Genomic DNA, 13,551 nt, shown 5'->3' on the forward strand with positions numbered 1-13,551 from the left:
GAGAAGAAATTTAGGTGCTGGTAAGCAGGGTATCAAGGCTGGATTTGTTCGAAGTAAGTTTCCTGACCAAAGGGAGAGAAAAATAAAGAATATCAGTATCAGGGCAACTGGGTGGAACAGTTAAGCATCTGACTCTTGGTTCTGGCTCAGGTCGTGATCTCAGGGTTGTGAGATCAAGCCTGCAAAGGGCTCCGCGCTCAGTCGGGCGTCTGCTTCAGATTCTTTCCCTCTTCCTCTGCCCCTCGCCCCTGCAGTCTTTCTCTAAAATAAGTAAATCTTACCAAAAAAAAAAAAGATATATCAGTATTGAGGGATCCAAGTAGCATATCCTATACCCCAGATAACTCAATATCTGGTTGACTTTTTGTATAACGACGGCCAAATTAAAGCTAGCAAGGGTTTTCATTTTATGTGATATTTATAAAGTTTATGAGATATTTATCACATTTATCAAGTAGGTATTCGGGATACAAATAAAACATTAGGAAATTGGGAAAATCAGTCTCTCATCTCGTGATGTGGATTTCCTCCTACTCGGTTCATAGTAAAAGGCGTCCCATTTGGCTTTACCGGTCAGGGCCCGATTTCTCCCACTGCTGACTCTTACTACAGAGTTTGTGAACACTCACAGCATTTGGGGGTGCGGGGTGCTGGGGAGAGGGTGGAAACCAGAACTCCGATCAGTCATCTCCTGCAAGACGGGATAATAACGAACCTTGTGGTTTTGTGAGGGTTACCAACATAATACATGGCAAGTGCCTTCCATGTAAAGAGAGCCAAAAAGCAGCTACTGTCCAGGGTTTTGTCTCAGCAAACAAAAGGACAAAAGAAGCGCATGTCCTCAGTCAGGGAGGCACTATCAAGCGGACTACGATTCTCCTGAACACGGGATTTCTCCGTCCTTCCTGGGATCTGCAGACTGGGGAGCCACAGGATACGTCCATTCATGACCCAGTGCAGTCAGGCACGAATTTCTTTAGTACACACGTAGAACGCAAACCTGTAGTTATTTATTTTTTTTTATAAAACTACCTGGCTTAGGAAAAAGGATCCAATTTTTAGCATGTGCCAACACTGCATTTTTGTTACTCAAGTTGCTTTCCCCTTCGATATGCACGCAGCACCTGCTTGACGGTCAAGGTCAGGAAAGGCTGTACCAGTGAAATACCATCCCCGAATTCTGGTCCACTTGCCTCCAGAGGCCATCCCGCGCTCTGACGGAGACACACGTCCAGAGCCCCATGCAGGAAAGCTCACTGGCTTGACATCGCTAGCCAAGGCGGTCTGCGGCTTGAATTTAACTCGCCTTTGATCCTGTTTATGTGTTTTTGAAAAGACACTCACTCGTCCACTTTCAGGAACCTCAAGGGGAAAGAAACAGGACTGCCACGGGCCCGGTCTCAGACAAACCCGGTGAAGAACAAACACAACACAGTTTTTTACCTTTGCCTTAATGACTTCGTCGACAACTTTCAGGAAGGATGCGAACACATTAGAAATGACAGCCATTTACTTTAAGTATCAGGTTTTATTAAAAAGTGCATTTTGATTAATTTATGATCTAGGTAAGCTGTTAAGATATCAGTATACTCTCTGGAATAATAACTTTACAAATATTTAAAACAAACAAAATTTTAAAAGCCTTTTTATTTCCTTCACCATTATTGTTTTACAATACAAATATCACCTTGTGAATACACAAAAAAACCCTACGGAAGATAATTCTGCTGCGTAAAATACAGAATGGATATATATACTTCTTCATTCTTAAAAAACTATTTTGTTCTCCACATTGGCAAGTATAGAAGAGAATACTTCCCCAAACATACTCATGTCAGGAGTAAAACTTAGAGTTACATGCAGTTTCTGCACAAATATATTTTAAAGAAATAGATCTCTGTTTTGTTGTTTACCAACAAAATTGTCATGAGAGTATGGATAACTAATTTAGAGCTTTCAAGTTTTAGTTAAGTGATCATTTTCAAAACTCTCTTTTTAAAAACAAAGTATTCATGGCTGTTTTCATTGTATAGTTAAAATCGAACTACCAAATAGATGATAAAATAATTTAAGTGGTACGTGTCATTGCCACCTGCTCACAATATGGGAACGGGCTCTGACTTTAACTCCCCCATTCTTTAATTCATAGCGATTAAAAACCACAAGCAGTCTTCTGATTTAATTTAGCTATAAATGCAAAATTTAGTAGTGTATACATACATTTATATTTCCATGGAATATTTTATTTTAAATAAAAACATTTAAGATTGCCTACTGACCATACAATCAAGACAAGAAAGGCACTAGAAACATAGACAAATTTCTCTCCCAAGAAGCATTTCTAAATTTTAACTCTCTTCTCTCTGACATGTAAAAATCTTTAAATTTGGTTTTCATAACATTATTTTGAAAAATAAAGTTAGGAAATACTTAGAAAATCACTTTATAACAGAATCTTTTTTTTTTTGCACTTTTTGACACACTCTCTCTGCTGATTTTTACAAAACCCAAAGTTACCGAACCTTTCTGTGTCTGTCATTTTTATTTGAATATCGGTGCAACAGGTAGAAAGATTTCAGAATCGAACCCCATTCAGGTACTTAGAAACCTTCATAGAGACATTTGCTAGAAAATGGCTTACAGCCCAATCTTTGGGGCAAGAGATATGAAAAGTATGTTTTCCCAAGAAAATAATACGCTTTATTTCCAGATGTGCCTGGAAAGACCAGAACTGATGATATAAAAGCTCACATTTATGCTGTTGCATCATATACAAAGGAACATGGTGGTCGCAGGTTATGGAAATCCCAAACTTATGAACAGGAAAATGTGTACAGTGCATGATAGGTTAAATTTTCTTTATTGTTGTCCAACGCAGGTCCTTTGGAGAGAAAAAAAGATCACAGTGCTGACCAGGTAACTCAATAGGTTAAGTCAAGGTAACGGTTGAAAGAGAGCAGGATCAGGGAGGTGTTTGTTTATGGCATCTTCTCTCATGGAGTCCTTAGCACTTCGGACAGCTCCTCGCTCCCCACCGTGTGCGGCCGTTACGTGTCGTTCACCAAGCGGCTGTATTTCACTTGTCTGCCCAGGTGCACGACCGGCCACGGGAAGGGCCAATGGTAAGAGCGAGGTACGATTCCTTGGACATTCTTTTCAAAGTACTGAAACGGCCTGTACCACCACACCCGAGCCAGGAGGTTCATCTGGGAAGCTTCTTTTAGCACCTGGGAGAACAAGGACAGGAAAACCAAGTCAGGGGGACAAGCCCGTCTCAGCCCCCAAAGGAACATGCGCATTTTGCTAACCATCTTCCACCTGGAGTTTAGATGGTTTCCTTATTCCAATTCACAGAGGACCCCAGACCCACCCTGTGTGCCCCGCGTGCCCCCATTATACACGCACGTTGCCGCTCTGAGCTCATCTGCTAACTGGACCACACCCCAGCAGGAAAACAACGCCAGCTCCGGGAGCGCACGGACAACCCGGGCCTTACACTATCTCTTATCCATAAATATATCCCTCCATCAGTGTTTTGGTGACTTTTCTGTGATGGAAGTTCAGTACTCAGCTGGGGCGAGGGCTGGGGGGGATGGACACCAAGCAGACATTTGTCAGGGGTGGCGGGAGGGTGGCACTCGTTCTAGAAGGATGTAATGTCCGTGTCACTGCGTTCACACATCCCCTGTTCACTTTTCACTCTCCAGTGGGTCAGCCTCACAAAAGACAACCCAATCCTAGTCGCCGACCCCTCTGAGAGAACCCCACGCCGTCCGTGGCCTCTCTGCGCCCTCCCCTCGCCCTGCGGGCACCACCAGGCCAGGGAGGGGAGGGTGGGGGTGGGGAGAGGGAAGCGGCGATCCCGCGAGGAGGACACTCACTTGCTGGTTGGCCATCGTGTGGTACCACCAGAAGAGTCTCGTGGTGACGTAGTACGCCACCACCACGTCCACAGTGTAGTGGTCATGGGCCAGGAGGATGCAGAAGATCCCAACCACGCTGAGAAGCCAGCAAATCCAGTGGTACCACCAGAGTCGTCGAGGGGAATCTGAAGAGAGCAGACACCCACAATAGCCCCATCGTTCCAGCCCCGCTAAGGGCACCAACCATGCCTCTATGACCACTTCCGCACCCAGGGAATCTGATCTTTCCTTCTGGAAACACGTCGCGTGGGCAGCAAATCCAAGGGCTTTAGATTATACATAACCAAGGTTAGAATGGCAGCAGCTTAATTTATGATTTTATCAGCAACTGTAATTTATATTTGGTTACTGCTTGATTCCTATAATCCCAAATACAGTTTAAAGGGGCAACTGACAGGCTAATGCATCACGCTCTATTAAACCCGCCCACTGCCATTTAGTCAATTTGCTTGTAAATCATTTGGGGTTAATGCTCTAAACAAAAATCAATACCTTTCGGTCTAGAGACCCTTATATGGGGACTGGGCAGTCATAACCGATGCAACCGTCTTATTTGCTTCCCAAGCTCTGCGACCATACGCTAGTCTGAAAGTCTTTGAGAGTCTCGTTTCTCAAGTAGAAATAAGAAAGGATCCAGACGCCTGGGGATTTGGGTCCAAGTGCATTCAAAGGCAGGGCAGGGTCAGAGAAACACCCGTCCATACCTCGATCTGGAAGCCCCCCTGGGGGGAAGCATCAGAATCTCTATTAGTGCAAGCCTTCCCCTCTTGTGTCCTCGAAGCATGGGCCGGAGAGGGTCTGACGGTTTCCGTTTTATGTGGCAATGTCACCTGCCTGTGATCTATCCTCCCTACCCAGGGGGGAGGACGTTCAGACTTTTATTGGATCGTCAAGGGGTCCAAGAACTAGTCATCCATTTAGCCAATATTTACCGATCATCTCCTATGTGCCCGTGATAGGAGATGTTCTAGCTACCATGATCTATAAACAAAACAGGCGAAGAACCTGCCTTTGCAGGCAGGTCCCGTCCTAGTACGGAGGAGAGACAATACAAAATAATCATAATAACTAAGTAAATTAGATGGTATGTGAGAAGGTGGTAAGTGCCAAGAAAAAAATTAAAAATTTGAACAGGAGAAGCAAGATCAGAAACAGAGAAGGTGAAGGGAGGTTTCTGGCTTTAAATGGAGTGGTGTGGGGGGGTCTATTTTCCACTCCCAGGAGAAGCCATATTTGCACCCTAACAACACAGCAATAGCAGCTACTGTTCCTTCCTCATGCAACTCTATTGGAGTCCACATATGCCGTCTGTTTTCATTCTTACCACCTCTTCCTCGGCTAGAGTGTGGCTACCAGCAGCTCATTCTAAAGATGAGGGAACCGAGACTTGGAGAGGTTAAAGGTGGTCCCCGAGGTCACAGAGTTCGTGATAGCATCAGGACTCAAAATCCGCATTTGTGACCCCAGTCTTCCCAGTCTCCCAACATGGCAGCTGGGTTTCCTTCAAGGATAAGGCTTAGCCCCCACTGCAGTACAATCAGCAGGGGGCAGGAGTGCTCCCCTGGGGGGTTACACCAGGCCTCCGTGGCACCCACCGCCACGGCCAGCTCACCCCGGCACAAGGGCAAGATGGTGCCATGACAGTTCTGAACAGAAACTGTTAGAATTCACTCTACTTGGTCACATGCCAAGTGCAAGCAGAACACCTATGCTCCCTTCTCCCGGTGCCCTGGAGCACAGCTCCTCTTTTCTAAAATCCCCCTAGTTTAAGACCAAAACTGGCCTGAGGCACCTGGGTGGCTCAGTCGGTGAAGCGTCTGCCTTCAGCTCACGCCATGATCCCAGGGTCCTGGGATCGAGCCCCACGGAGGGCTCCCTGCTCAGCGGGGGTCTGCTCCCCCTGCTTTGTGCTCTCTCTCTCTCTGTGTCAAATAAATAAAATCTTAAAAAAAAAAAAAAAAAAGACCAAAACTGGGCTTTCCAGCCTTTGGTCTTCAACTGTCTCCTGTGCTCCCAGTCAGCCCTGCTCCCTGCAGACTCCTGTTTGTTGACCTCTCTCCGCTCCCTCCGCGTCTCGCCAATGCCAACACCGTCACGGTGGTTCAGACCACCCCACATCCTCCCTGGATTGTGGCAGCAGCCAGTCCCCCACTCTCGCCCTGCTCTCCAGCCCTGTCCCCTCCACCCACCCTGCACCTGCTCCAGCAGGGGTCTCTCCTTCTCTGGAGGAGGAATAGGACAGCATGGCCCCTGTCTCTGAGAGAATGGAGTTTAGACTCCTTCTCGTGGTTCAAGGCACGCTCCATGATCTGATTCCTACTTATTGGTCCATTTGTGACTTCTCATCACGACCACTGCTCTGACTTCCAACCACACCAACGTTCCAGACGGTGCCACACACTCACTCCCAAGACACGTCCGGACTGCCATGTGTGTGTCCCTCCTCCGAGGTACCGGCCGCCTGGGTCTACTCACTATCCTTCATGGAAACTGCCAGAATAATGCTCATAGAGACTGTTTTTAACAATAAAATATTTAGGACAACTGAGTTTTCTACACAGAGAAAAATAAATAAGCTGTGGTTTGTTACAATGAGCCAGAGCCTCATGTCTCACCAGTATCGTCTGAGAGGAAGCAAGAGGGAAGAAGACCACAGAGAACGTAACACCAGTACGTAGATTTGACAAACCATCAAACCATGACACAAAAGCACCAAAACATGCATGGAAAAGACAGAGGAAAACGGGAGGGGAGGGAATGAAAGGCCTTCATCATCTAGTAACGTTTTGCTTTTTAATGGGTTAAAATGAAACTGACACGGAAAACACTAGCATCTATTACACCTGAGCTGTGGACAGGGGCGTATTTAGTATTGTTTTTGTGTATCTCATAATAAAATATTCTAAGTACATTTTTTAAAGGGAATTTCCTGTTCATTCCTGCCTCATTTAGTGTCCCCAAGCCCACGGCTTGTATGAGGGATGTCATCGAGCCCCTTCTGTCCCCATGGCTTAGGGCAGAGGGCCGGGAGCTTGAAAACACACGGTTTACCATCACATCCAGACAGGCCTGACCCGATTCCTCTGGTCTTAGGAGATTTCCTTCTGGCTCCTTCCAGCAGCTCCAACGCACCCCAAATGCTACGCTGACATTGAGGGAACAAGACACCCCTCCCACACAGGTCACTGTGGGGGCCACGGTGTCTGGGCGCGGTGGGGAGAGGGGCCGCCCTCCTGCAGGAGACTCCGCAGAGACCGGGGAAAGGGCTGGGTGTCGCAGAAGGCTGCCGCGCACTTACACTCTTTGATAAATAAGTAGGTGAGCGTGAGCATGACCGTGTGGCCACTGTACAGATAGTCCCCGCACATGTTGTGAGAACCAGTGATGGACAGGCCACCGCCGGCGATGAGCTTCATTATTCTCCGCAGCTGGGCTTCCCAGTCTCCAAAAAGCTGGTGGGAAAAGAGAAAACAAGATCCGTTATTGGTCCGCATGGAAGTGCGCCATGATTACTACTGTTCTGAATTACTGTTCGCGATACGGTGATTTTCTAATCAGAAGTACATACTTGGTCTCTGACTTTGTTCCCCTGGCACAACCTTGGGAACTTCCTGAGATGAAGGTGTCTTTGGTTATTCCTCACAAGCCCTGTTCAGCACACTGGACACACTGGAGTGCACGCTAACGAGGCGACTCTCAGAAAGCCCCAAAGGATGGGGGCCGGACGTCAGGAGAGCCAACCAGACATTCAGGGGGCTCGACCTCCAAGGAGGGGAGAGGGGCTGGAGGCTGAGTTAATCACCCATGGCCAATGGCCTCATCAATCCCGCTTACATAAGGAAGGCTCCACAAAAATCCAGAAGGATGAAGGTTCAGAAAGCTTCCACATTGGTGAGAGTCCAGATACGGGGGTTCCAGGGGGAGTGACGCATCCGGACAAGGCACAGAAGCTCTGCATCCCCTTCCCACACACCTCACCCAGAGCATCTCGTCCGTTTGGCTGCCCTAAGTTATATTCTCTTATAATACACTGGAAATCTAGGAAGTCATATGCTTTCCTGAGTTCTGTGAGCAACGTTTAGCAAATTAATCAAACCTGAGGAGGGGTCACAGGAACCTCCAATTTATAGCTGGGGGGTCAGAAGCCCCGGGGACAACCCGGACTTGGGACTGTCTGAAGCAAGAGGTGGGGACAGTCAGTGTGACACGGAGCCTTTAGCCTCTGGGATCTGACACTATCTCTAGGGAGGCAGCATCAGAATTCATTCCCCCACATCTGGTCACAGAAGTGCTCAGTGTGGACGCTGAGTGCACAGGAAACGCACAGGAGCGATCTGCCTTTATGAGTTCATACTGAGATACCTAAGACCCCCACCATGAAGACCCCCCGCCGCTCAGCATTCACTGCTCTTCGGACAGTGCTCGGAAGGGGTATGGTCCTAGAGATGAAGCACGTGGCCTCAGAATGTTCCTTGGATGGTAGCCCTTTCCACAGCACACTTCAGCAGACGCTTGCCCAACTTTTAAAATTATACCGATAGAAAAAGAGTCACTGACTGATTTACTACCAGAGTCATTTTGGGAAAAATATCAGGAAAACTTGCAGTGCTCGGCTTGGGCACAACTGTTGGGCTAACTCAGCTGAAGCACCGTAGACTGGAGCAGTCAAATGCAAGATGACTTTGGTCTGTGACATTCGACGACCGAACCCAGACAAGGGACAGAGGTGGGTGTGCCTTCAGTCTTCTGAAATTACGTGGGTAGAACTGCATGTTTTTCCCTTTTAATAAGAGTGAAAAAAGTTCATAAATAAATCCACCTGTCTCTGAAGGCATGTCTGGGCCGCACACTGGAGTCATAAGTGGCTTAAACAACTCAGTGCAATTTTTATTTGCTCGGTCAAACGAAATGTGTGCTTGCCTGTGATTACACTTGTCAGCACACTGTAAAATTCTGGTTAGTTGACCAATTTGATCATGATGACCCTTTTCAGCTCCTCACTGATGACAGTCCAGGCTTGGGGAAATACATGTTCTTTTACAATTTTCCTTTAAAGAAATGTATCCGGATTTCTAGTTAACATGGCAGGTTGAACACATCACACAGACGGCATGGATTCCCGCACTCAAAAGGTCAGTGAACGTGCAGCTCAACAGAAGAAAACAGACCTACATAACAAGACACCCTAACACCTCCAGAAATTAAAAACAAGCTTCATACAAAGGATCAAGAGTCAGGCTTTTTCAAAAACAATACTGGAAAACAAGGCTTTGGAAGAATGCCTCCAAATTCTGTGGGAAAATGATTTCCAACTTAGAATCCTATACCCAGCCATATTATAACTGGCCCTACAGTAAAGGATAAACTAAAGCCATTTTCACACACACAAGATTTCACGGTATTTACCACCTATGTCCTCTTGTTTTCAGGAAATTGCAAGGATAAGCTCTGTAAAGCAAAGGAGTAAATGCAGAAAAAAGAAGAGACAGGACCCGCTAGGACGCCAATAAAGGGAGAGCCGAGGGGCTGTGAGTGCGGACAGTGCAGGGGGCGAGTCGGGGTGCGGGAGGGCTGTCCTCGGGGAGGTGACACCAACAGAGCGCACTGCCTCCGACAGCACTGAATGACATCACCACATGGGGGATGGATGTGCACAGACAACGAAGAGAGCAAAAAGCAAGGCAGTCACTAACTCTACAGGAAACAAAATACAGCGCGGGAATGTAACGAGAGCGGCCGACAGGAGCTGGCTACAAAGAGCATTTACAAACTCATAATGTAAGCGCTGGGTACGGCATTAAATCAGAACAGAGAACCAGACGGGGAAGAGGGGGTAGGAAGTGTGACAGCCCATGGTGGGACAGGGCGCGGCGGAAAAAGGCACGGAACTCGGGCTGGGGCACCGAGGACCCTCAGTCCTGGCCTCCCCGTAGGAGGTCAATTAAGATTTCCACCAGAAAAGTACACAGAACCGCCATGTCACTTACACACACACCCCCCACCCATAAAAAGTGAAAAGATATGAAGGTACAAACACCACCAGATTCAGTTAAAAGAGCTGAAAGTGAGTTGGGTCAGGGTTGGGGCTCACGTTTTTCATAACAACTTCTGCAGAACCATTTTATATTTTAAATTGTATGTGTGTATAAACATGATAAAAATTTTTTTTAAGTTTTAAATTGAAAGTTTGGTCCAGTTCTGGCATAACAATGGATAAAGAAGAAAATGATGGCAAAAAAGGTTAGGTAGCTTTTCACTTTATATTATTTCAGACTGTCCTTCTAAAACTCTGTTTTTTACACTAGAAATCCTACTCTCAGGCACCATCACCCCATAATTTGCCCACCCGTTTTAGCACCAAAATATTCGTGGGGAACCTGTACGTGTAGGGAGGAGGGAGAAACCACAAGGTAAACGTAGCATTGAGGAAAAAAATAGCCAGAAATTAATGCTGCATTTCTTACAAGTGCCCCTATAACACCTAAGCTTGCTTTCAAAAATATCTCTCCACATCGGTCAAATCTCTGCGAGGAGGGCAGTTTCTTTTAGCTTAGTGGGACACAGGAAAAGAAGACAGATGGTTACAGCCATGTAAAAAATTTTAATGGTTAAAAAAGCAAACAAAGTAAAAGACAAACTGCCAAACAATTGGAGCAGAAACAAGTTACCATCTTTTTCCTGTGCACTGCATATAAATCAAGTAAATAAGACCAACGTAGGAAACAAAATTTATCAGTGGACAGAGGATAAGAGCAGATGGAGGCAGAGAGACTCTGTCAAACAAAGAGAAATACAAATGGACATTAACAGGAGCTCACTGTTCCCCTGTCAAGTTAGCAAAGCTGACAGAAGCAGGCCGCTGGGGAGGGCAGGCACAGGGTGGCCCATCTCCTCAAAGCGGCTCCCTTATTAGGAGGGAACACGCTGGATGCGGCCGCCAGGGGCGCAGGAGAGCAGGCAGGTAGGGCTTCCGCCACTTAGCTGTGTGACCCCAGGGAGCTGACCAGTCTACCCCTCAACCTCCTCACCTACAGCCTGGACACTGACAGCTTTATCACGATCGGCCAAATCCCCTGCAAAACGCATCAGTATTGACCGGCATTCTCAACAGTGCAGCCTGTGACCCCTTCACGTGGCTTCTAGGAGTCTACCTCAGAGAAATGACCCCAAAGAGGAAAGAAAGCTTTATGAAGAAACACTGTAATCTTATTTATAAAAGCAACAAACTGGAAGCTATCTACCCAGGAATGGTCATTAATGAGCTGTTCCCTTGCTATTCGAAGCCCAGGCCCTGCCCGTTCTGCAAACAGCAGGAGTCCCTGCAAATAACTCTGGGATGTACTGAGCCCACTCTGAGGGGATGAACTGGACTCACACTACAGAGATTCAAATACACCCAACTAGGCTATAACTGCCTTTTTTTTTTTTTTAAGATTTTTTATTTATTCATTTGAGAGAGAGAGAGGGTGCGAGCAGCAGAGGAGGGGCAGAGGGACAGGGAGAAGCGGGTTTCCCACTGAGCAGGGGAGTCCAACGTGGGACTCGATCCCAGAACCCTGGGATCATGACTGACTGAGCCATCCATGCGCCCCTATAACTGCTTAATAAATTAGGAAAAACTAATTTACAATGCCTGTGCAGGTTTACATCATAAACATTTTCTCCTCTTGAAGACAAAACATTTGGTATAATTATCTATGCTTTTTTTTTTTTTTAAAGGCTAGAATGTACATTCCACATGTTAACAGGGTTTGCATGGAAGTTGGTAGGCTTTCCCCCAGTCTCTGTCCCAAAGGGACTTCCATTCCTGCTCCTTGGGCTAGAAAGAGAGGGACTGTCTTGAAGTCTGCAGTGGTGGGATTCAGGGTGCCTTCGAGTGCAGGCAGGACATATGGGAAGAAAGGAAACTCTTGGCTTATCTCTCATACTTCTCATTTTGGTTTCCTTCCCCAATCTGCCTACTACTATCTTTTAGTGTCCTCAAAACACCACTCTGTGTATTCTGCCTAGTGTTTTTGACTTGCATTCAGTGGGAAACAGCATGGAGTGTGCTTCTTCCACTGAAACTGGTTATAAACACCCCCCCCCCATTAGCAGGCTTTTGAATGTTCATTTTTGAAAGCAGAGATATTTGGGGGGGACATTCACATGCTCACTTTCTCAGTGGAAACTACAAGCTGTGACAAGAGATCTCCGATCTATACCACTATGTGAATCACAGTCTCCTAGGGACACAGAAAAGTCAGTTTTTGGTAAAAATCAAGCAATTTTCTTCAATATCTAATGAATGGCTAAGAAATTAAGTAAACAGGCCAAATCACTTAAGCAAGAAGAAGGCACAGAAAGCAAGTCCGGGCAGGAGAGGCTTCTTAACAACACAGACCACTCTAGGAGTTAGAAACCAGGCAGCCTGTGGTTTGTAAAAAACCAAAAACCAAAACAAAACAAAAGAACCAAAAAACAAAAACAGTACTTTTTCAGTGCTGACTAACACAGCGCTCTGACGATAATTCATTCGCCATCCTTCGGTTTGCAGAGGACCCGGTGTCCTGCATTTGAAGAGCAGGGACATGCACTGAGCTTCACCCCCTACAGGCCCAGGAGGGGAAACCTGGAACCAGATCTCATCACGCGATGCTGCACGAATCTGTGGCTTTGGCAGAACTGTGATGAATGGCTCAAAGTGAGCCGTGGGGCAGAAACGCTCTACAGTATCATCCTCGCCCCTTTCCCAGGCCTCACCTCACAGCAGCCCTGGGGAGTCAGCACAGCAGGTCCTGCTCCCTGGCTGTTCAGTGCCGGAGCTGGGAAGGGGGTCCAAGTTCTCGGACGCCATCTGTGGACAATCGAGAAAACCGCACGCCACCTGCACGGGGCCGGTCTCCCCCCCTCCCCCACCCCAGCTTGCACAAACCACGGCCTAGACACACATAAAGTAACTTTTCCTTGAGCAGCCTCGTACCTAACGGAGGTAATACCTGCTATCATGACCCGGGCATCTCTCAAAGCATTCATTCATTCATTCATTCATTCATTCAAAGAACCCACCTACCACCACCAGGGCAAGGAGCTTTTTGTCGCATTCCTGAAGAACCATCTCACTGCCACACAGAAAACTCACTCTTGTCTATCCACGCCAAGCCCAGAAAGCTGCTCTGAAACTCGCAGACCACAGTCCACACCCGCTACGGACCCAGCATCGAGGAACGGAAGGATCTGCAGAACCCAGGTCAATCATGCCCCGGGCAGCCTGCCGCTGAGAAGCATGCACCACATGCTGTGGTCTCCCCTCACCTTCAGCCCTGATGACACAGCCAACACCGGCAGAACTCTGCCACTCCCTGGATTTCACCTGGCACACGGCCCTCCTAAACTAGTGACGGGCACACAGAACTAACAGGAGTAAGAGAATGTCTTTCCGTGTGACCCTGAGGCCCGCACGGAACAGGCAGTGTGTTCACAAGCTCCGGGCATCACAGCGGCCTCATCATCTCATACCTGTGCCCTCACCACCTCTCACACCTTCTTACTCTCACCTGATTGGGCAGGGAAAAGGGACCGGTGGGGTGGTTTTACATAAGAAAACATTAGCTTTCGTTCGTACAGAGATGCAAACTTTTCGACAGAG

The 13,551-nt window shown here is 47.2% G+C and overlaps 1 protein-coding gene across 3 annotated transcripts in view; it reads right to left on the reverse strand.

Annotated features, from left to right (window-relative positions):
- Positions 1–1,508: 1,508 nt before the first annotated feature.
- The window catches only part of SGMS1 (sphingomyelin synthase 1), a 278,326-nt gene continuing 266,283 nt past the window's right edge, over positions 1,509–13,551 (reverse strand). For all 3 annotated transcript variants that reach the window (XM_057308559.1, XM_048219012.2, XM_044386019.3), the window contains 3 exons: positions 7,222–7,375; positions 3,882–4,048; positions 1,509–3,227 (listed from right to left, as the gene is read on the reverse strand). In XM_057308559.1, coding sequence (XP_057164542.1) covers positions 3,048–3,227; positions 3,882–4,048; positions 7,222–7,375 — 501 coding nt within the window. In that variant the 3' untranslated portion in view covers positions 1,509–3,047. The remainder of the gene's footprint in view (positions 3,228–3,881; positions 4,049–7,221; positions 7,376–13,551) is intronic.

Source organism: Ursus arctos, unplaced genomic scaffold (genome assembly GCF_023065955.2).
Source record: "Ursus arctos isolate Adak ecotype North America unplaced genomic scaffold, UrsArc2.0 scaffold_7, whole genome shotgun sequence".
Taxonomy (NCBI): Eukaryota; Metazoa; Chordata; class Mammalia; order Carnivora; family Ursidae; genus Ursus; species Ursus arctos.